This window comes from Lathamus discolor, chromosome 10, assembly GCF_037157495.1.
Source record: "Lathamus discolor isolate bLatDis1 chromosome 10, bLatDis1.hap1, whole genome shotgun sequence".
Classification (NCBI taxonomy): Eukaryota; Metazoa; Chordata; class Aves; order Psittaciformes; family Psittacidae; genus Lathamus; species Lathamus discolor.
This window is the reverse complement of record NC_088893.1, coordinates 6,925,441-6,947,636: the sequence shown is the minus strand read 5'-3', so window position 1 is coordinate 6,947,636 and position 22,196 is coordinate 6,925,441. Positions and strand designations below refer to the sequence as shown.

Below are 22,196 nucleotides of genomic sequence, written 5' to 3'. Positions count from 1 at the left end.
TCTAATTGCCCGAGCAAGGGTGCAGTTCCAGGAACAGAGTCAGAGGGACGAGGCATGCAGGGTGTCCCCTAAACGGTCTTCCAGAACATGTTGGCTTCTCTGTTGGAGGGATTCACGTTTGGCAAGTCGACTGTTAGACGGCCTGAGTTCAGGTCCACTACCATTAAGACTCATATTTCTCCATCAGTGATAACCGTTATTTTAAATCAGAATCAAAAGTGAGCAATTCAGAGTAAAATTAAATTCACCCTGAAGCAGTGTAATATAATTTGAAAGTCTTTGTAGCTACAGAAATAATTCTTCAGGTGGGCGGCTGCCGCTGCTGGTATCAGGGGAGCAGCCTCCGACCCGACTGCGGTGTCATCGAGGCGCCTCCGGGTGCCGCTGTTGGCTAACGCGAAGAGGAGATAGATCCAAAGCTGCAGCCGGAGCCCCCGCAACGTCCTGCCGCCGCAGGCTGCTCGCTCGTCCAGTGCCGGCAACAGCGGCAGCGGCACGGGCAGAAGAGGTGAGAGGCGGCGTCCGAGCCGGCATCGAGCTCCGTGCCCTCCGGCAGCCCCTGCGCTCACTTCGCAGAGGGGCTGGAAGAGAAAGAAGGCAGCGGCAGGAGGAAGGAGCGCGCCTAGGTCTGCCGAGAATGGCGGGTAGGCAGAGGCAAAGCCGGCGGGCAGCAGCCGGCCTAATGCTGCTGCCCTCTTTACTGCTGTGCTGGTGCTGCCGGGCGGCGCCAGAGCGGCTCCGCTACGCCATTCCCGAGGAGCTGGCCAGAGGCTCGCTGGTGGGGCCGCTGGCGAGGGATCTGGGGCTGAGACCGGAAGAGCTGCCGGCACGCAAGCTGCGGCTGAGCGCCGCGAAGCAATACTTTACCGTGAGCGGGGAGAACGGGAACCTGTACGTGAGCGAGAGGCTGGACCGGGAGGAGATGTGCGGCAAGTCGGCGTCCTGCTCTGTCAGCTTCGAGGCGGTGGTGCAGAACCCACTTAATGTTTTCCACGTCGACGTGGCAATCCAGGATGTAAATGATAACTCTCCACGGTTTCTTAAGGAAAACATTCAGTTAGAAATAGTAGAATCCACACCTCCCGGCGCTCGGTTTTACTTGGGAGTTGCTGAGGATGAGGACGTGGATAGTAACTCGCTACAGGACTACAAGCTGGAGACTAACGAGTACTTCGTAGTGGAGGTGAAGGAGAGCAAGGACAGACGCAAATTCGCTGAGCTGGTCCTGCGCCGGTCGCTGGACCGGGAGAGAGAACAGAGCCTGCGGCTGCTGCTGACGGCGGTGGACGGAGGGAAGCCTCCCCGGAGCGGCACCGCCCAGCTCTTCATTAACGTCACCGATGCCAACGACAACGCCCCCGTGTTCGCGCAGGAGCGGTATCGAGTGAGCCTGCGGGAGGATGCACTGCCGGGCTCGACGGTGCTGAACGTCTCCGCCTCTGATGCGGACTCAGGCAGCAACGCCCGCATCACATACGGCTTCGGAGAAACACCGGACAAGGTGCTTCAGAAGTTCATGGTAGATGCGGAGAGCGGGAGGATCACGCTGCAGGAGGCACTGGACTTCGAGGACACGGGCTCGTTCAGCCTGGCCGTTGAAGCAAAGGACGGGGGCGGTCTCTTGGCTCACTGCGAGGTGGAGGTGGAGGTGCTGGACGTGAACGACAACGAGCCCGAAATCACGGTGCTGTCGGTGTCGAGCCCTGTGGCCGAGGACGCACCGGCCGGCACGGTGGTGGCCCTGCTGAACGTGAAGGACCCGGACTCTGGGGAGAACGGTCAGGTGTGGTGCGAGCTGTCGGGCGAGGCGCCGCTGTCGCTCGTGGCGTCGTCGGGCGGCTCGTACAAGGTGGTGACGGCGAGCGCGCTGGACCGGGAGCAGAAATCCGAGCACCGGGTGACGGTGGTGGCGAGAGACCGGGGCAGCCCGGCGCTCTCGAGCAGCACGGCGCTGGTGCTGGAGGTGTCGGACGTGAACGACAACGCGCCGGTGTTCGAGGAGGCCGCCTACAGCGCCTACGTGGAGGAGAATAACGCTGCGGGGGCGCTGGTGCTGCACGTGAGTGCGCGAGACGCGGACGCAGGCAGCAACGGGCGCGTGAGGTACTCGTTGGAGGGTGGCAGCGCGGGCGCGGAGCCGTACGTGTCGGTGGAGGCGCAGAGCGGCGCAGTGTACGCGCAGCGCTCCTTCGACTACGAGCAGTGCCGAGAGTTCGCGGTGGTGGTGCGAGCTCAGGACGGCGGGGAACCGGCTCGGAGCTCAACGGCGACGGTGCGCGTCTTCGTGTTGGACCGCAACGACAACGCGCCGCGGGTGCTGTGGCCGGCGGCGGGCGCAGGGACAGACCCGGGACTGGCCGTGGCCTCGGTCCCTTTCGAGATGGTTCCGCGGTCGGCCGAGGCCGGGTACCTGGTGGCCAAGGTGGTGGCGGTGGACGCGGACGCGGGGCGCAACGCCTGGCTGTCGTACGAGCTTGTGCAGGCTTCAGAGCCGGCGCTGTTCCGCGTGGGGCTGCACAGCGGCGAGGTGCGCACGGCGCGGGCCGTATCGGACAGGGACGCGGCGAAGCAGCGGCTCGTGGCCGTGGTGAAGGACCACGGGCAGCCGGCGCTGTCGGCCACGGCCACGCTGCACGTGGTGCTGGCCGAGAGCTTGCAGGAGGCGCTGCCGGAGCTGAGCGAGCGGGCGGCGGGCTCCGACTCGGCGGCGGATCTGCAGTTCTCCCTCGTGCTGGCGCTGGCTCTCCTGTCCGCGCTCTTCCTGCTGAGCGTGGCGCTGGCCGTGCTGGCAAGGGGCCGCCGTGCCGCGCCGCCCGCTGTGCTGCGCTGCCTGGGCTCTCAGGGCTTCTCCGGGGCTGGCGCCGCCTTCCCGGCCGATTTCTGCGAGGGCACCTTGCCCTACTCCTACAACCTGTGCGTGGCGCCAGGACGAGCCGTCGCCGAGGCCACTTGGCCACCGCCGCCGCTTTCTAACCCGCCAGCGGAGGAGCTTCTCTGTGGGGAGTCCCTCGGAGAGCGAAGCCTGACCAGCAGCGCCGTCGTGGGAAAACCACCGGCGGATTCCGACGTACAGCAGGTCTGTAAGCCCGCGCTCACATCCTCATCTCGGGTCTTTCCTATCAGGCTCTGTGCGGTTATCCGTGGTTGCTCTGCCAAGGGTGAAAGGCTGGGGATTGCGTGGTCATGCCGATCTCTGTTTTCAGGAACGAAAGAAATAATCCTGTGCCGTGGCCTTTTTTTGGGACCATTCACTGTGAATAGTCACTTTTCCGCTCGTGACCACCCATCACATGTGTAGTCCTCGTGTGAAGCTTCTTGCTGTTAATTGGCTCTTCAAGGGTTAATTTTGTCCAAGAAATCCCCAGCAAATCCAACATTTTTTGTTTCAGAACCCATTTTCTTTAATCCTCTTTTCTCAAAGAGCTGTGCTTTTTTCAGCGTGAAGAGATTGCGTGCTGTCCTATTTTTTTTGTTTGTTTTTTTTGTTGTTGTTGTAATGACTCCACGACAGAGTGTGTGTGTGCATTAGTATCTGCTGCGGAGTTAGTCTAGAGCGGAGCCGCAAGTCCTAGGCAGTAATGTCAGCCTGCAATGAAAAGTTCCCCAGTGTCGGTGGCAGAAGCAGGAGCAATGCAGGGTGATCCAGATCAGCCTCCGGAGCGCAGGGGGAAAGTCCACAGGAATGTCTAACTTCTCTGAGGGGGCTCTCTTTTTTTTTGGGGGGGGGGAGGTGCCTCTTTGTGAGGGGATCTTCATCGATGTCTTGTGCTATTGCTCGGGATTTGGGAGATTAATGTGACTGATGGCGTGCCGGTCTCACACCGTTCTCATCTGCTGAAAGGCTGAGGGAAAAGTCATTCTAGCACAACGACTACAAAAAAACTGCAGTTTGTAGAAGAGATTGTGCCTGCGGAGTTCTGATTAAGGTTTGTTTTAAACGAAAAAGCTAAAAAGACAAGAACTTAAAAGACTAGGGAGCTAGTGTTATCTGAAATGCTGTGGGTCGGTAACAGTGCAGGCAGATCCACACTGTGCAGATCGTCTAACTGCATAGCGGAGTCGAGAAAATGGGATTGATGCTTGGATTTAGAGATTTTTCCTTCCTAATCACTTTTTACCGAAACGATAGTCCTGTACTAAAGGAAACACTCATGTGGTTTATAGATTGTCCATACCTAGTGAATGTTCCCGTCTTCCACATTGTCCTCTCCTGTCTTTTGGAGAAGGCTGCTGCAGAAATGGCAGCATTAATGGCAAGGACAAGTTCTGTCTGGGCATGATTTTTCTGAGTTCTTAGTGCATTTACTGCTCATGAGTTCGTCACTTATAGTTGCTGCTTTTGCCTGTTTTACCAGGATAGTCCTCTACCCATCCTGAGTGCTCATCCAACCCGAGAACGAGGTACGCAAAGTAGCAGCAATTGATCACTCGAATAAAACCCATTTGCACAATTACAAGTGTTTCGCGGTAGCTGAGGGTCTGCAGCTGTAATAGTCTACTGTCCTATGCTGTTGAAGTGTCCTACCAGCACGTAGAGGATTAGCTGAAAAGTTTAACAAGTTGCAACCCTTTACATCAGTATCCCAGAGCTATCTAATTACTTGGATAAAAAATAAACCCTCTAATTTTATGTGGTTTTAAAGGGGAAATTACTCGAAGTCCTTCGGCTTCGCTTTTCCAGTCGAATATTGGGAAAAATGCGTTTATAAGGAAATCGTTGAGTAGCCTCATAAAACCTGTCGCAAGACAAGCCAGATGTAGTTCTCTGTGTCATGCTCTGCTCACAAAAGGTCTCAAATTCGGCGGGGTTGGTAGTGTACTGAATTTGAAGCTTGCTCTGAACAAAGTATTTAAAGCAAAGTTCCCGCCGCCTGGTTTAGTGACCTGAAATCCGGTTTGCGGAAGGGTGTGTGACATTACTGCGTTTAGGTCTCGGAACCTGTTTTGATCTCCTTGTACCAATCATTCAGCTATGAAAGATAAAAAACTTAGTGCCTGCAGTGCCGAGAGGAGGCTGCGGGCGCCGCTGTTGACCGAGGAGGAGCGAGAGGAAGGCCGGATTGCTGCCGGCAGCCCCCCCCCAGCTGCGACCGGGCTCGCTCACTCGCTCGCTGGTTGTCTCGGCTGCCGGGCTGTCTCCGGGCGTTCCCGCAGTGCGGAGCCGTGCGGTAGCGAGGGGGAGAAGCCGGCGCTGCGGCAGGAGCGGAGACACGGACCAGGAGCCAGTGCAGCTGCCGGAGCAGGAGAAGGACAAGGAGCAGGGGTCGGCGGCGGGGCGCTGTCTGCGGCGGTGCGGGGTAGACGGGCCTGTGACAGAGATCGGCTCGGGGGGAATGCGCTGGGACTGGCAGGAACGAGCGCTGCTGTGGGCCATCCTGGTGGCGGCGTGGGACGCGGCGTGGGGGCAGCTGCGCTACTCGGTTCCCGAGGAGCTGCCCAAGGGCTCATTCGTAGGCGACATGCCCAAGGACCTGGGGCTGGAGCTGCCGGCTGTCCGCGACCGCGGTCTTCGCTTGTTGGAGAGAGGTAAGGCGCAGTATTTCGCCCTGCACGGGAAGACGGGCCATTTGGTGACGGCGGAGAGGATAGACAGGGAGCAGATCTGTGAGAGTGAGCGGCAATGCGTGCTGCGCTGTGAGGTGATCGTGGAGGGAGAAATGAAGGTTTACAAAATCGAAGTAGAGATCACAGACATTAACGACAGCGAGCCCAGTTTTGAAGAGGCAGAAATGGAGCTGAGAATGAGCGAGTTAACAGCCCCGGGTTCGCGGTTTCCCCTGGCCGAAGCTCACGACCCGGACTTGGGGACGAATTCCCTGCAGCGCTACGAGCTGAGCGGCGACGAACACTTCTCGCTGGCCGTGCAGGCGGGTCCCGGTGGGGATCAGCGTCCGGAGCTGGTGCTGGCGAAGGCGCTGGACCGGGAGGAGGCGGCTTTTCACGAGCTGGTGCTGAGAGCGAGCGATGGTGGAGAGCCGGCTCTCACAGGCACGGCGCAAATCCGAGTGGTCGTTCTGGACGCCAACGACAACGCGCCCGTGTTCAGCCAGTCGGAGTACATGGTACGCGTGCCGGAGGACGTGCCCGTGGGCTCCGTTCTTGTCGCTGTCACGGCTTCTGACGCCGACGAGGGTCTGAACGGACACCTGAAATATTCATTGAAGAAAACAAAGGACAGGGCATCGCAGGCATTCTTGCTAGACGCAGAGACGGGAGAGATAACACTGGTGCGTAACCTGGACTTCGAGGAAGGTGACTCCTACGAATTGCAAGTGCAGGCACACGACGGTGGGGGCCTTTTCGACACGGCTAATGTTGGGATCACGGTGGCAGACGTTAACGACAATGCTCCAGAATTGACGATGTCGTCGTTTCTCAGCGAGATCTCCGAGGATGCACCGCCGGGAACGGTAATGGCCTTGCTGCACGTGCAGGACCATGACTCGGGAGCGAACGGTCACGTGCGGTGCAGCATTGCCGAGAGTTTCCCGTTCCGCCTGGAGAAGACCTTTGAAGACTACTACCGCATAGTGACGGCAGGGGAGCTGGACCGCGAGAAGGTGTCGGAGTACAACGTGACCGTGCGGGCGGTGGACGGTGGGTCGCCAGCGATGCAGAGCAGCGTGGTGCTGGCACTGCGGGTGCTGGACGTGAACGACAACGCGCCCGTGTTCGCGGAGCCGCGCTACAGCGCCCGGCTGGCCGAGAACAACGCGGCGGGAGCGCTGGTGCTGACGGTGCGAGCGTCGGACGCGGACTGGGGGCAGAACGCGCGCGTGCGGTACCGGCTGTCGGAGGGGCGGGTGCGGGGCGCGCCGCTCTCGTCCTACGTGTCGGTGCAGGCGGAGACGGGCGCGCTGTACGCGCTGCGCTCGTTCGACTACGAGGAGGTGCGCGAGGTTCGGCTGTGGGTGTGGGCGGAGGACGGCGGCGCGCCGGCGCTGAGCAGCAACGTGTCCGTGCTGCTGGAGATCGTGGACGAGAACGACAACGCGCCGCAGGTGCTGTACCCGCCGGCGGCGGCGCCTTCGGCAGCGGCGGTCTCGGGCTGGGCGGGCGTGGAGCTGGCGCCGCGGTCGGCGGAGCCCGGGGCGCTGGTGGCCAAGGTGGTGGCGGTGGACGCGGACGCGGGGCAGAACGCGTGGCTGTCGTACGAGCTGGCCAAGGCGACGGAGCCGGGGCTGTTCCGCGTGGGGCTGCACAGCGGCGAGGTGCGCACGGCGCGCTTCCCGCTGGCCCGCGACGCGGCGCGGCAGAGCCTGGTGGTGGTGGTGAAGGACCACGGGCGGCCGGCGCTGTCGGCCACGGCCACGCTGACGGTGGTGCTGGCCGAGAGCGTGGCCGAGCTGCTCTCGGAGCTGGGCAGCGCGGCGGCGGCGCCGGGCGAGCCGGCCGCCAGCCTCACGCGCTGGCTGGTGCTGGCCGTGGCGGCCGTGTCCTGCCTCTTCCTCGCCTTCCTGCTGCTGCTGCTGGCTCTGCGCCTGCGGCGCTGGCGCCGCTCGCAGCTGCTGGCGGCGTCGGGCAGCGCCGCCTTGCGCGGCGTCCCGGCCTCGCACTTCGTGGGCATCGACGGCGTCCGCGCCTTCCTGCACTCCTACTCGCACGAGGTGTCGCTCACCGCCGACTCGCGCAAGAGCCAGCTCCGCTTGTCCTCCGGCAGCTGCTGCGACACCCTCCAGGCCCGGCCGCCTCCCGATGATCCCACGCCGCTAGCCGGGGAGGACATTGCAGCATCCTGCTGCGCAGATCCCGCCGTTACCCCGGTGAGTTCCTCTTAGGAGCCTTTCTCCACGCCACTTTCTTCTTTCTGCTGCTTGTGTTTTGTTGCTGAGTGCTAGTGCCTCTTGTTCCCAGGAGGGGAACGTGGGATGTTAGCGAGTGGAGGGCCGGAAGGAGCGAGCCTGCTGCCAGCGGGAGTTTCCTTGGAGGGGGGCTTTGTCTTTTAGGACGTCTTCACTATGTTAAGTGACACAGTTTCTTCCCGTAAACGGGTCTGCTTTTTCTTTTAAACCTTGACATTTCTTCTCTGAAGTCTCATGAGCAGACATTTATTTTTCTTAGTGTAGATATGTAAAGATATGCAAAGAGCACCACTGAGTGGTGTAGGGTTGGAGAGCAGGGTCATGGTACTTGTGAAGGAGGGGCTCTTGAAGACACAAGAGTCATGGTTTCTTAAATTTTGTGGCCAGTGCCCAACTGTAAGTATCATACAGTGTGAGTTTCATCTTCCCAAAGAATGCTTGCTAGAAGACATTTTAGCCCATCTGTATGGGCATCCGTGGAAGATTTCTCCTGTGTGTTTTCAGGTTGTGGTGGTTTTTAACTGACAGCTGAATGATGCACTTATGACAGGTGTGGTAATGGGAACTTTTGGAGGAGCCAGGAGTGGAATCATTGCCTACTATCTGAATTATATTTCTAGCCTAAAAGCCATTATCAAGAAGAGTATGCTGTGATCATAGAATCATAGAATAGTTAGGGTTGGAAAGGACCTTAAGATCATCTAGTTCCAACCCCCCTGCCATGGGCAGGGACACCTCACACTACACCATGTCACCCAAGGCTCTGTCCATCCTGGCCTTGAACACTGTCAGGGATGGAGCACTCATAGCTTCCCAGGGCAGCCCATTCCAGTGCCTCACCACCCTAACAGGAAAGAACTTCTTCCTTATATCCAATCTAAATTTCCCCTGTTTAAGTTTTAACCCATTACCCCTTGTCCTGTCACTACATTCCCTGACGAAGAGACCCTCCCCAGCATTCCTATAGGCCCCCTTCAGGTACTGGAAGGCTGCTATGATGTCTCCACACAGCCTTCTCTTCTCCAGGCTGAACAGCCCCAACTTTCTCAGCCTGTCTTCATACGGGAGGTGCTCCAGTCCCCTGATCATCCTCGTGGCCTCCTCTGGACTTGTTCCAACAGTTCCATGTCCTTTTAATGTTGAGGACACCAGAACTGCACACAATACTCCAGGTGAGGTCTCACGAGAGCAGAGAGGCAGGATCACCTCCTTTGACCTGCTTCTTTTGATGCAGCCCAGGATATTGCTGGCCTTTAGGCTGCAAGCGCACTCTGCCGGCCCATGTTTAGTTTCTCATTGACCAACACTCCTAAGTCCTTCACCTCAGGGCCACTCTGTATCTCTTCTCTGCCCAGCTGGTAGCTGTGCCTGGGATTGCCCTGACCCGTAAGGGTCCATAAACTCCATAAGGCTGGCATCAGCCCACCTCAAAAGCATGTCAAGGTCCCTCTGGATGGCATGCCTTCCCTCCAGCTTATCAACTGAACCACACAGCTTGGTGTCATTGGCAAACTTGCTGAGGGCGCACTCAATCCCACTGTCCCTGTCACAGACAAAGACATTGAACAAGACCAGTCTCAACAGTGATCCCTGAGGGACACCACTCGTTACTGGTCTCCAGCCGGACATTGAGCCATTGACCACAACTCTTTGTGTGTGGCCATCCAGCCAGTTCTTTATCCACTGAGTGTCTATCTATCGAATTGATGTCTCTCCAATTTAGAGACAAGGATGCCATGCAGGACAGTGTCGAACTCTTTGCAGAAGCCCAGGTAGATGATGTCAACTGCTCTACCCCTGTCCATCAGTTCCGTAGCCCCATCATAGAAGGCCACCAAATTGGTCAGGCAGGATTTCCCCTTAGTGAAGCCATGCTGGCTGTCACCAGTGGCTTATTCACTAGCTCCTTCAGGACCCACGGATGGATTTCATCAAGTCCCATGGACTTGTGCACATTCAGATTCTTAAGATGGTCTTGAACCAGATCCTCTCCTACAGTGGGCCTAAGGTCTTCATTCTCACAGTCCCTGCATCTGTCTTCCAAGACTTGGGTGGTATGGTCAGAGCACTTGCCAGTGAAGACTGAGGCAAAGAAGTCATTAAGAACCTCAGCCTTCTCCAAATCGTCCTTCCTTCATGTGTAAACTTTATGCCTTGCTGATTTGTCTTGCTGCTTGTGATGTACTGAAGGTAGGCTGTTCTCTCTGATAATATGTGGAAGATCAAGCCTGTTACTTCTACTTCCCTGTTCCATAGGTTGCTTTCATGTTTAAAGCAATAAAGAAGAAGACTTCATATATTTGTTTCCTCAAAATGATACTTGAATAAATGCTCTTGCTTGTCACATGCATGTTGTAGAAAGTCAAATATTATCCATAGTAAGGAGAAGTTCTCTGTGCAACTTCTTTCAATTGAGTCTGTCTGCAGTTGTTTAAGATCAATGACAACAATGCAGCTGTGAAGGGCCTGAGGAGAGTCTCGTTGGTGCTGTGTGTGCAGAGGTACTTATGGAGATATCTCCTCTGTTGTGTTCATTCCCAGGACTTATTGTTGTCCTATGGAATAATGATTCTGTTGACGTATTATTTTTTTACATCGCTTTGCTTGTGTTTTTCTTTCCTATTGCATGATCAGTGACTGAGAACAGACATACAGATTCCATTGTTCTTTGAGTCATGAACCAAGTTGCCCATGTTCTGAAGTAGGATTATGATGGTTTTGAGTTGATATTTTGACAACTAGGTCTTTATCAGAGATGCATATCACTTACGTGCTTGAGAACATTTTACATTGCTTTCAAGTAGTGTTATGAGCAGATAAATCTCTTTATATGTGTTTGTGTTGCAATCCTTGTTCTCAGAAGTTGTGTATGCCCATTCTTTTTTGTTGGTGTCTGTCTACAAATGTATCTTTCCTGTTGCATAATATTTGGGCAGGGTGAGAAATTCTGTCTGTTCAGAGGCAGGGCTGTTGAAAACATTTGCTGTGGTATCATTTGAAATTTCTGAAATATGTAATGATGGTGTAAAAGTTCATTTTGTCCTGGTTTTCATATGAGGCCCACAGCTGGGGCTTTGCATGGAGGGTTTTTTATCATCTAAAGAAATTGCCTTGTGGAAAGGTGGGATGATTTCCTGTGGACTTTTAACCAACCAGATCCCACTCTTGTGTATGTACTATAGTTGACATTATCTAAAATGTTAAGCTTTGATTTGTTCAGTGCTCTATGTTTCCCACTGTTTGTTGTCCAGGTCTAAAGCTGACCTCATTTTGCATGATGAAACATAAAACATTAAAAGATGTCTTATATTTGCTGGGCTGGGGGAATAATTCCAATCCATGAAAGTGGCTTTGAAGGAGCTTCTTGGCAGGGAGCCCATTGAGTAGCAATGCCTGAGTAGCTGCACCAGTGCAGGAGAGCTGCCTGTGGAGCCTGACTTGCCACAGCTCCATAAGTCTGCATGTTTTTACTGTCCTGGAACCTTGCTGAACTGTTGTTTTCTTCCCCTGCATGTTCCAGGATGGTATAGATTTGGAGTGCTGGTCTCTGTCCTTGTAGAGGAATGAAAGAATGGGGTCACTCCCTTCTTTTACGAGCAGGCATTTGGCTGTAGTGCTGCATGGTCCTTTGGTGATTGCAGGTTCAGGTTCACCTGAGAGGTTTGGCCTACATCTCACATGTGAGTTAGTAATGTTGAGCACAGTAAATTAGTGACATGGTGATTCTGTGTGATGGAGATTTCTTTCCACTTTTTTCCCAAACCAATGTACTTGGTCTTGTTTGAGACCTGGATGCAAAGCTGTTCCTTCATGCTGTTTTGTGAAACTTGCATGTGGCTCCATAGGTGGAGAAGTTACAGATTGTTCCTCCAAAGTGAATCTTTCTAACTTTTGGAGAAGGGAGCTGCAGAAATGGCAGCATTAATATTTGCATTTGTTCCTTTTCTACTCAGAGTAGGCAGTTAGTGGTGGTATCTTTGTTCATCACACATTCAGTTTCAGCTGAAGAATTTGTCTGTGAAACTCATGTGTTCTCAAATGCTAAGAGTCAGTATGGGTGAAAGTGGATCCTTACAATGTGGAATGATATTCACCAACTCTACACAATGGGGTTAAGGAAACGGGGTTGATGCTTGGTGAGCAGTTCTCTTTGCATCTTTTCTTTTGATGGAGTCTGTCTGCAAATGGTGAAGGTTAATTTATGAAGACAGACTGGGGAGATGAGGAGGGGATGTTGCCCTCTAGATCAATGACCATGTGGAACTCATGGAGCTCCACCTGTGGTTTGATAAGAAGCTGACTGAGAGCTTATGGGTCAGGATTAAAAGGAGGGCACAGACAGATGATATTGTGAAGTGTGTCTGCTACAGGCTGCGATACCAGGAGGACCAAGCAGATGAGGCCTTCTATAGACAGGAACAGCCTCACGTTCACAAGCCCTGTTCCTCACTGGGGACTGCAACTAACCCAGTATCTGGTGTAGGGACAACATAGCCGGGCATAAGCAATCCAGGAGGTTCCTGGAATACATTGATGGTAATTTTCTCCTCCAAGTGACAGAGGAGCCATCGAGGAGAGGGGTTATGCTGGACCTTGTCCTCATCAACAAAGAGGAGCTAGTGGAAAATGTGAAGCATGAGGACAGCCATGGCTGCAGTGAACATGAAATGCTGCAGTTTGAGATACTTACGTGGTAGGAGTGTGTACAGCAAGTTGGCTACCCTGGACTTAGGAGAGCAGACAAGAGAGCAGACATTGGCCTCTTCAGGGATGTGGTAGAGTACCACAGGATAAAGTTCTGGACAGAAGAGGAGCCCAAGAAATCTGATTAATATTCAAGGACTGCCTCCTCCAAGCTCAGATGAAATGCATCCCAACAAAGAAGAAGTCAGGCAAAAACAACAGGTGGACTGCATGAATTAACAAGGAGCTCCTGGAAAAACTCCAGCAGAAAAAGGAAGCCTGCAGAGGGTGGAAACAAGGGCAGGTAGCCTGGGAGAAATACAGAGAAATATTCTGGACAGATGGGAATCAGGTTAGGAAAGCCCTGATAGAATTAAATGTATATAGGGATGTCAAAGGCAACAACAAAAGCTTCTCTAGGTCCATCTGTGATAAAAGAAAGACTAGGGAATCTGTGGGTTGTCTCCAGAAGGAAAAGAGAGACCTAGTACCTAGGACATGGAGAGGGCCAAGGTACTCTATCATTTTTTTGCCTTGTCTTCATTGGCAACTGCTCCAGCCACATCACCTAACTTGGAGAAGGCAAGGAGAATGAAGAAACATCTGCTGTATGTAAAGATCAAATCTGAGACCATCTAAGGAACCTGAAGGTGCACAAGAACATGGGACCTGAGGACATGCATCCATAAGTCCTGAGGAAACTGGCAGATAAAGTAACCAGGACACTATGCATTGTATTTGAGAAGTTGTGGCAGTCCAGTAAAATTCCCACTGAGTGGGAAATAGGAAACATAACCCCCATTTTTAAAAAGAGATAAAAGTCCTGGGGAAGTACAGGCCAGTCAGTCTTGTCAGTCTCAACCTTGCAAGATCATGAAGGAGATCCTCCCTGAAACTATACTAAGGCACTTGGAAATTTAGGAGGTGATTTATGACAGCCAGCGTGGTCTCTCTTATGGTAAACTGTGACTGACAAATATGGTGATCTACTACAATGAAGTTACAGCATTGGTAGATAAGGGAAGATATCTGTCTGCGTTTGTGCAAAGCATTAGACACTGTCCTGGACAACATTCTTGTCTCTAAATTGGAGCAGCATGTCTGATGGTCAGAGTACTTGGTGCATAAGGAGTTAGCTGGTTGCACTCAAAGAGTTGCAGTCAAGGCTCAAAGTCCAAGTGATGAGTGGTGTTCCTCAGAGGTTCATATTGGGACTTCTGATGTTTAATATCTTTGTTGGCGACATGGACAGCAGGATCAAGCACTCTCAACAAGTTTGTGGATGAGACCAAGCTGTGTAGTGCAGGCAACACATTTCGAGGGAAGGAATGCCATTCAGAGGGACCTGGGTAGGTTTGAGATGTGAACCCATGCAAATTTAATGGAGTTCAACAAGGCAAAGTACAAGGTCCTACACCTGCTTGGGGCAATCGAAAGCACAAATGCAGGATGGTTGGATTGAGAACAGCCCTGAGGAGAAGGACTTGGGGGTGTTGATTGATGAGAAGCTCTATGTGACCTGGAATGTATGCTTACAGCCCAGAAACGCAACAGTGTTCTGGGTTGCATCAAAAGAAAAGTGACCAGCAATGCGAGGGAGGTGATTCTCCCCTTCTACCTTATTCTCATGAGACCCCACTTGGAATAGCGTATTCAGCTCTGGGACCACAATGTAAGAAGGACGTGGACCTGTTGGAGCAACTCCAGAGGAGGCCATAAAGATGATCAGAGGACTGGAGTACCTCTCCAATGGACACAGGCTGAGGGAGGTGGGGTTGTTCAGACTGAAAGCTCTGGGGGAGATAGCAGCCTTTGAGTACCTTAAGGGGGCTTACAAGAAAGCCCTACAAGAAAGAGGTTCTTTCTACAAGCACATATTGTGATAGGACAAGGTAGAATGGCTTTAAACTGAAAGAGGATAGATTTATATTAGGGAGAAGTTCTTCCCTGTGAGGGTGCTGAAGCGCTGGCACAGGGTGCCCAGAGAAGCTGTGGCTGCCCCATCATAGGTAGTGTTCAAAACCAGGTTGGACGGGCCTTTGAGGAGCATGGTTTAGTGGAAGGTGTCCCTTCCTGCGCAGGGGTTTGGAGCTGGATGAGCTTTAAAGATTGCTCCCAATCCAAACCATTCTATGATTCTGTTATTCTATGTTTCTATGATCACTGAGAACAATGTGAGCTGTGACACATCTGAGGAGAGTTTCAGGGTTGTTGTGTATGTGGAGGTACTGGTGGAGACAAGGTGCATGTTTTCTCAATTCACAGGGCTTATTGCTGGCCTTCAGAAAGTGAGTATAAATGTGTCTGAACATGACCAGGACTTGAACTGATCCCCATATTGCTTATGGCCATTAGAACCCTTGATATTTCATCAAACTGTATGGGATGAGCAGAAAAATCATTTCACATGCAGATGTGTTGTGACCTCTGGGCTCTGAGAATTTGTGTCCACAGCATTTTGTTCGATGGTATCTATCTGTCATATGTAGCTTTCATGTTTTGTGAGATTTGGGCAGGGTGAAAAGTTCTGCCTGTGCAGAGACAGGGCAGGTGGAAAAGTTTGCTGTACTACAAGTTGGAATGGCTAAATGGAAGGTGTGGAAGTTCAGTTTGTCCTAGTTATTTGAGGTCCATACTCATGGTTTGATACATTTCCCCTTTGTCACTATACGAAGAAATTACCTTGAAGAACTATGGTCAGGGTCTGTGGTATAAGCTCCTGTGTGAATGTCCTGTGGACTTTTTACCTAGATCCCCCTCTTGTGTACCTGCTAGCGATGAAATAATATGAAATATTAAGCTACGATGCTTTCACTTTTGCATGTTTCCTATACGTGACTTGTTTGTTGTCCAGATCTAAAGCTGGGTCAGTGATCCTGGTAACCCTTGAAACATTAAAATATCTCTTATAATTGTTGGTCTGGGGCAACAGTTTCCATCCGTACCCTGAAGGTGTTCACCTACCAAAACAAATCTTTGATATACCTGTTTCCCTAAGATGTCAAAGAATTACATATTCTTTCACCTGTGTCAAACATCTGGCCAAAATTCTGGCTATTGTCTGTGGCGTGACTAAGGGCTATGACTGCAGAGCAAGGAGGGTGAGAGGCTGGCTTGGAATCAGGAGAAGAGGTGGGTCGATGTGCTTTGGGCTGAGCAAAGTTTTGATTTCCTGCCTGGTGCCAAGGCTTGTGCTATGTTTTGTGTGATCCTGGTTTCTCTGTCCTGAAATACAATGGGAGTCCTCTGAGAACAGAGCATTTGCACAGTAAATATCTATTTAGAAGACTGATGCATGGGTAGAGCATCTTATAATTTCTCCATGAAATCTCTGTTATCCATCTGTATCTCCATGGAATGTGATACGGAGTTTCTTCAGAGCTGTAGCTACTCTTTCTTTCAGACCTTGGTTTCCCTGGAGTTTGTGGTTCCTTTCCCTGTATCTGGAAAATGATTTTGCATTTGAAACTGGGTGTTGTTTTGCCATAGTTACCAACTTAATTCACCTAAGACAGAATGTTATCCCTGATGAAAATTAAGCCAGAATATAAAAGAGAATCGGTTGTATTCTCTAAAAAGGAGTTGGAGAAAGAGGCCCATAATAAAGTCTTTACTTCTAGTGCTTCATGTTTTTGGGAGATGAACAGGCCACGGAATAGAAAACAATCGCTTAGAGCTGGTGATTATTTTTAAACGGACCTCCCCCTCCTATATAGTTCAGAGGAAGACTTAAGGGCTGTACTTGCAGCTTGAGATAGGGATGACTTCCAGGTGCTCCTAGTGATGAAATACAATGACCTTCACTGAAGACCAAGACGACTTCCTAGTGAGTTTCTCTGACAGCACTTTCTCTTCTAATGCTTCCTTGACTTGCTTGTCTAATTTATGGGTTTGTAACTCTACATGATGCTGTTAGGAAAGTGTGATAATAATGCTTGAGATTTTTCATTTATGAGTGCTTTTTCCTGAAGTGATGGACTTTCACTTTGGTGACAGTTGAACAAGAATGTTGGTTAATACTGTTTTGGTGTTGTACTCACTAAAGAAATGTGAGAGTGGCTTCATGAATGGAGCAGGTTGTGCAAGTGGCAGATTGTTCCTCTGTAATGAATATTCCTCCCCCAGCCATGTGCCATCACACCTTTTAGTGAAAGGCTGCTGTAAAATGGCAGTGGTAGTGAGATAGGTTCATTTTCTCTGAGCTTGGTTTCCTTATTCTCTTTGTGTGGTTATTCGTGCTTTGTCTTCCATCCTGGCTGGCAGTTCCCTCCTCATCTGTCTTTTGTACAGTGGCATAGAATGGGACAGAAAAACGCTGGCTGGTTTTCTGAACACGGTTTCTTTTTCTCTTTTCCCCTAAAATCACGAGATACTTTGTCCAGGGTGATAGCATTTAAGCTAAGGGTGTGCTATGTGCTGATGGTTTTGTTTTTGTTTGTGCTGAATTACTCTTGAATGGAGACCCAAGGGTGGAAGTGTGGCCAGAGAGGCATCTTGTGTGCACGGGAAAAGTAACAAACTCCAGAGTGAATGACCAGAGCTATACTGCGGGATGAAGGGAGAGAGCATTCTGATTGCATGATATTGTTTTCATTTGCTGAAAGCTGAGGGAAACTTCATTCAAGCCCAACGACTGCAAAACGATGCAATTGGTGGGGGAGATAGTGCCTAAGGACTGATGGGGTAAAGCCTGTAATGTTCCAGCCATCATAGAGAATATTCTATGTATTCTAGATCACCATCAGAAAACCCACTTCTCATAAGGTAGGGATAAGAAAACCACACGAAGACTGTGCTAGGATCGCAGCTTAGATCACGAAAGAGTTAGTCTCGAGGGGAGCCGCTACAAGAAGTCAGCGCTGTCCAGGGCTCGATGGCACCTGTGCCGTTCCTGCGACCTTGCAGTGGTCAAAGCCGCGAGAGCAGCGCTCGGCAGCCCCCGGTGCTTGCAGTGCCGAGAGGAGGCTGAGGGCGCCGCTGTTGACCGAGGAGGAGCGAGAGGAAGGCCAGAGCGCTGCCGGCAGCCCCGCCCGTTGCAGGCAGACTCGCTCGCTCGCGGGCTGTCTGTCTCGGCGGCCACACGGTCTGCCAGCGTCCCCGCGGTGCGGAGCCGTGATACAGTGAGACGTAGGGGCGACCAGGAACAGGAGACAGTGCACTAACCAGAGAGGAGAAGCCACAGCAGCGGTCGGCAACTGGCTGCGGAGGTGCGGGGTCGGGGGTGCTGCGGCGGAGATGGGCGCAGCGGGGAGGCGCTGGGGACGGCGGGAGCGAGCCTTGCTGTGGGGTGTTCTGGTGGCGGCGTGGAACGCGGCGTGCGGGCAGCTGCGCTACTCGGTTCCCGAGGAGCTGCCCAAGGGCTCGTTCGTGGGCGACGTGATCAAGGACCTGGGGCTGGAGCTGCTGGCGCTCCGTGACCGCGGAGTCCGAGTCATCTCCGAAGGAAGGACGCAGTATTTCACGTTGCAGGGGAAGACGGGTCATTTGGTAACGGCGGAGAGGATAGACAGGGAGCAGCTGTGCCGACTACTGGAGAAATGTGTGCTGCGCTGTAAGGTGATAGTGGAGGGAGATATGCAGGTTTACGGCATCGAAGTGGAGATCATGGACATTAACGACAACGCTCCCAGTTTCAAGGAAACCGAGCTAGAGGAGACAATGAGCGAGATGACCGCCCCGGGTTCACGGTTTCCCTTGGCCGGGGCTCACGACCCGGACGCAGGCCCGAATTCCCTGCAGCGCTACGAGCTGAGCGGCGACGAGCACTTCTCGCTGGCCGTACAGGCTGGTCCCGGCGGGGATCAGCGTCCCGAGCTGGTGCTGGAGAAGGCGCTGGACCGGGAGGAGGCGGCCTTTCACGAACTGGTGCTGAGAGCGAGCGACGGTGGAGAGCCTGCGCGGACGGGCACGGCTCGGATTCGCGTGATGGTGCTGGACGCCAATGACAACGCGCCCGTGTTCAGCCAGGAGGAGTACATGGTGCGTGTGACCGAGAACGTGCCCATGGGCTCCGTCCTCGTCACCCTCAAGGCCACCGACGCTGACGAGGGTCTGAACGGACACGTGAAATACAGTTTCCATAAAATTTCAGACCGAGCGTCGGAACTGTTCCACTTAAGTCCTGAGACGGGAGAAATATCCCTGAAGGACAATTTAGACTTTGAAGAAATCTCCTCACACGAACTGCAGGTGCAGGCACGGGACGGCGGAGGTCTTTCTGACACGGCAATAGTCGCGATCACGGTGACAGACGTCAACGACAATGCACCCGAGATTTCAGTGAGATCCTCGTTGAGCGAGGTCTCAGAGAACGCGCCGCCGGGGACGGTGGTGGCCCTGCTGCACGTGCAGGACAGGGACTCGGGGGCGAACGGCCAGGTGCGGTGCTCCCTGACCGAGGGTGTCCCGTTCCGGCTTCGGAGCTCGCAGGGCAGCTACTACCGCGTGGTGACGTCAGGAGAGCTGGACCGCGAGAAGGTGTCAGAGTACAACCTGACCGTGCGGGCAGTGGACGGTGGGTCGCCGGCAATGCAGAGCAGAGCGCTGCTGACACTACGGGTGCTGGACGTGAACGACAACGCACCCGTGTTCGCGGAGCCGCGCTACAGCGCCCGGCTGGCCGAGAACAACGCGGCGGGAGCGCTGGTGCTGACGGTGCGAGCGTCGGACGCGGACTGGGGGCAGAACGCGCGCGTGCGGTACCGGCTGTCGGAGGGGCGGGTGCGGGGCGCGCCGCTCTCGTCCTACGTGTCGGTGCAGGCGGAGACGGGCGCGCTGTACGCGCTGCGCTCGTTCGACTACGAGGAGGTGCGCGAGGTGCGGCTGTGGGTGTGGGCGGAGGACGGCGGCGCGCCGGCGCTGAGCAGCAACGTGTCCGTGCTGCTGGAGATCGTGGACGAGAACGACAACGCGCCGCAGGTGCTGTACCCGCCGGCGGCGGCGCCTTCGGCAGCGGCGGTCTCGGGCTGGGCGGGCGTGGAGCTGGCGCCGCGGTCGGCGGAGCCCGGGGCGCTGGTGGCCAAGGTGGTGGCGGTGGACGCGGACGCGGGGCAGAACGCGTGGCTGTCGTACGAGCTGGCCAAGGCGACGGAGCCGGGGCTGTTCCGCGTGGGGCTGCACAGCGGCGAGGTGCGCACGGCGCGCTTCCCGCTGGCCCGCGACGCGGCGCGGCAGAGCCTGGTGGTGGTGGTGAAGGACCACGGGCGGCCGGCGCTGTCGGCCACGGCCACGCTGACGGTGGTGCTGGCCGAGAGCGTGGCCGAGCTGCTCTCGGAGCTGGGCAGCGCGGCGGCGGCGCCGGGCGAGCCGGCCGCCAGCCTCACGCGCTGGCTGGTGCTGGCCGTGGCGGCCGTGTCCTGCCTCTTCCTCGCCTTCCTGCTGCTGCTGCTGGCTCTGCGCCTGCGGCGCTGGCGCCGCTCGCAGCTGCTGGCGGCGTCGGGCAGCGCCTCCTTGCGCGGCGTCCCGGCCTCGCACTTCGTGGGCATCGACGGCGTCCGCGCCTTCCTGCACTCCTACTCGCACGTGGTGTCGCTCACTGCCGACTCGCGCAAGAGCCAGCTCCGCTTGTCCTCCGGCAGCTGCTGCGACACCCTCCCGGTCAGGCCGCCACCCAACGAACCTGCGCCGTTGGTCGGGGATGACCCTGCGGCCTCTCGCCGCGTCGACCCGTCCATTCCCCCGGTGAGTTCTTTCCAGAAGCCTTTCTCCACTCCGCTTCCTTCCCTTTTCTGATTTTCTGCTCTTTCCCCGACGGGTTCTGCGTGCTCTGCGGGGAGCTGTGGGGACCGGAAATGCAAAGCTTGTCTCTTTCCCGGGGTGTTTTCTGGTGCTTCTTAATGCCGGGAGGAGAACTTGGGGTATTTCAGCTTTCCAGCAAGTGGGGAAGTGGGAGCAATGAGGCTGCTGTGGGAAGGGCTTTTATAGTGGCTGGAACTGTTGTTTTTTACCATGTCTTCACTGTGTTCCACGTTGTGGACTCAGTCTTTCTTAGAAGTCTATGTCTAATTTTTTCGTTTTGAAACGAAGTTTCTGCTCTCAAGTGGTGTGAGAACAATGTATCTTCGTCTTAGTGTCGGGATGTACAGATGTGCATGCTATTTTATGAGCGTCAAGGGTTATTCAAGTGAGTTGTGGGAGATGTGCCCAACACTAGTGTCTTGCAGTGTGAGTTTTGCCTTCTTAAGGAACATATGCGAGAAGATATTTTATTCTGTCTGTATAGGGACCCCTCGGAGGTTCTTCATGTGTGTTTGCAGGTTCTTACAGTTTAGTTATGAGAAATGCCTTAGCAGGAGCTTTGGGAGGAGCCAACTGATTATCCATTGCCTAGTAAAGAAATTGAGCCATTATCAAGAATATAATATTATGATCCCTTTGTTTTAGTATGTGTTAACTTGTTCCTTGCTAATTGTGGTGATCTGAACATGGGCTATTCCTCTCATGGGATGTGGAAATCTGTTCTGTTAGATATGAACATATGCCTATCCCATATGTTCCTTTCATGTTTAGAGCTGTGAAGAGAAAGATTTTCATAGACATGTTTCCTTAAATTTTCACTTGAAATGCTCTTCCTTGATACATAGACATGATGAGAAGTTAAATATTATCCATAGTAGGGAGAAGTTTTCTGTGCAACTCTTTTGATGGACTCTGTCTGCAAATGGTGATGATCATTGACAATAATGAAAGCTGTGAAGTGTTTGAGGAGACATGGCATATGCTGTGTTGATTCCCAGAATTTATTGCTAGCTTACAGAAAATGATCTGAAGGTGTCATATGCTTGGATATCACCTTGGTTGAAATATGTCCAAACTGAGTTCATAGTTTTGTTTCATGTTCCATAATCAGTGAATGAGCATAGATGTACACTTTATATTAAGCTTTGAGAGTCGCATATCTTCCAAATCACCCATATGCTAAGGAAGGATGATGGTATCTTTGAGGTGATACTTTCATGACTGGGTCTTTATGAGAGTTGCATATTACTTATGTAGTTGGAACGTTTCATATTGCTTCCAAGTAGAGTGATGGGCAAAAAAATCTCTTTGCATGCGGCCGTGTTGCAATCCATGGTCTCACTAAGGAGAAGCTGCATGTACAGCTTTCCTCTATGTGGTGTCTCTCTGCAAATGTAGCTTTCCTGTTGTGTAACTTTAGGCACAATGAGCAATTCTGTGCACAGACGGGGCAGGTGTAAAGGTTTGTTGTGGTATAATTTGCAATGTCTAAGATGTAAAGATTGTGTGAAGGTTGTTTGTCCTGGTTGATGACGCCCACATTTGTGATTCATGAATTTGGCTTTTTCCTTGTCCAAAGAAACTGACAGGAGGGAATGCAGCGAGGGACTGTGATGTGAGCTCTTGTGGAGTTTTTACCAACTAGGTCCCTCTTTAGCATACCTGTTACTGATGACAGACTCTGAAATGTTAAGGTACGATGCCTCCATTTCTGTACATTCCCCATTCTTTCCTTGTTTGTTGTTCAGGTTTAAAGCTGGGCCTCATTGTCCCTGCTAACCATTAAAACGTTAAAAGATGTCTTACTCTTGTTGGACTGGTGCGGTAGTTTCCACCCATAACCTGAAGGTGATCAGCTGCCAAAAAAAAGACCTTGACGTATCTATTTCCTTGAAATGTCACGGAATGACACAATCCTTCACCTGTGGCTGACATATGGCCAAAATGCTGGGCATTTGCTTTGGTGCAACTAAT

General features: G+C 53.1%; 3 protein-coding genes across 3 annotated transcripts in view; all 3 read left to right on the top strand.

Annotated features, from left to right (window-relative positions):
* Positions 1-22,196, top strand: part of LOC136020088 (uncharacterized) — a 137,581-nt gene that overhangs the window by 5,729 nt on the left and 109,656 nt on the right. The window contains exon 3 of the mRNA XM_065690816.1: positions 286-3,076. Coding sequence (XP_065546888.1) covers positions 286-3,076 — 2,791 coding nt within the window. The remainder of the gene's footprint in view (positions 1-285; positions 3,077-22,196) is intronic.
* On the top strand, positions 5,011-7,778 carry LOC136019699 (protocadherin gamma-A2-like). Its single transcript, XM_065690161.1, has one exon. The coding sequence runs from the start codon at positions 5,334-5,336 to the stop codon at positions 7,776-7,778; it is 2,445 nt and encodes an 814-aa protein (XP_065546233.1). The 5' UTR covers positions 5,011-5,333.
* Positions 17,524-20,216, top strand: LOC136020074 (protocadherin gamma-A10-like). Its single transcript, XM_065690799.1, has one exon. It carries the CDS (start codon positions 17,721-17,723, stop codon positions 20,214-20,216), a length of 2,496 nt encoding a protein of 831 aa, XP_065546871.1. The 5' UTR covers positions 17,524-17,720.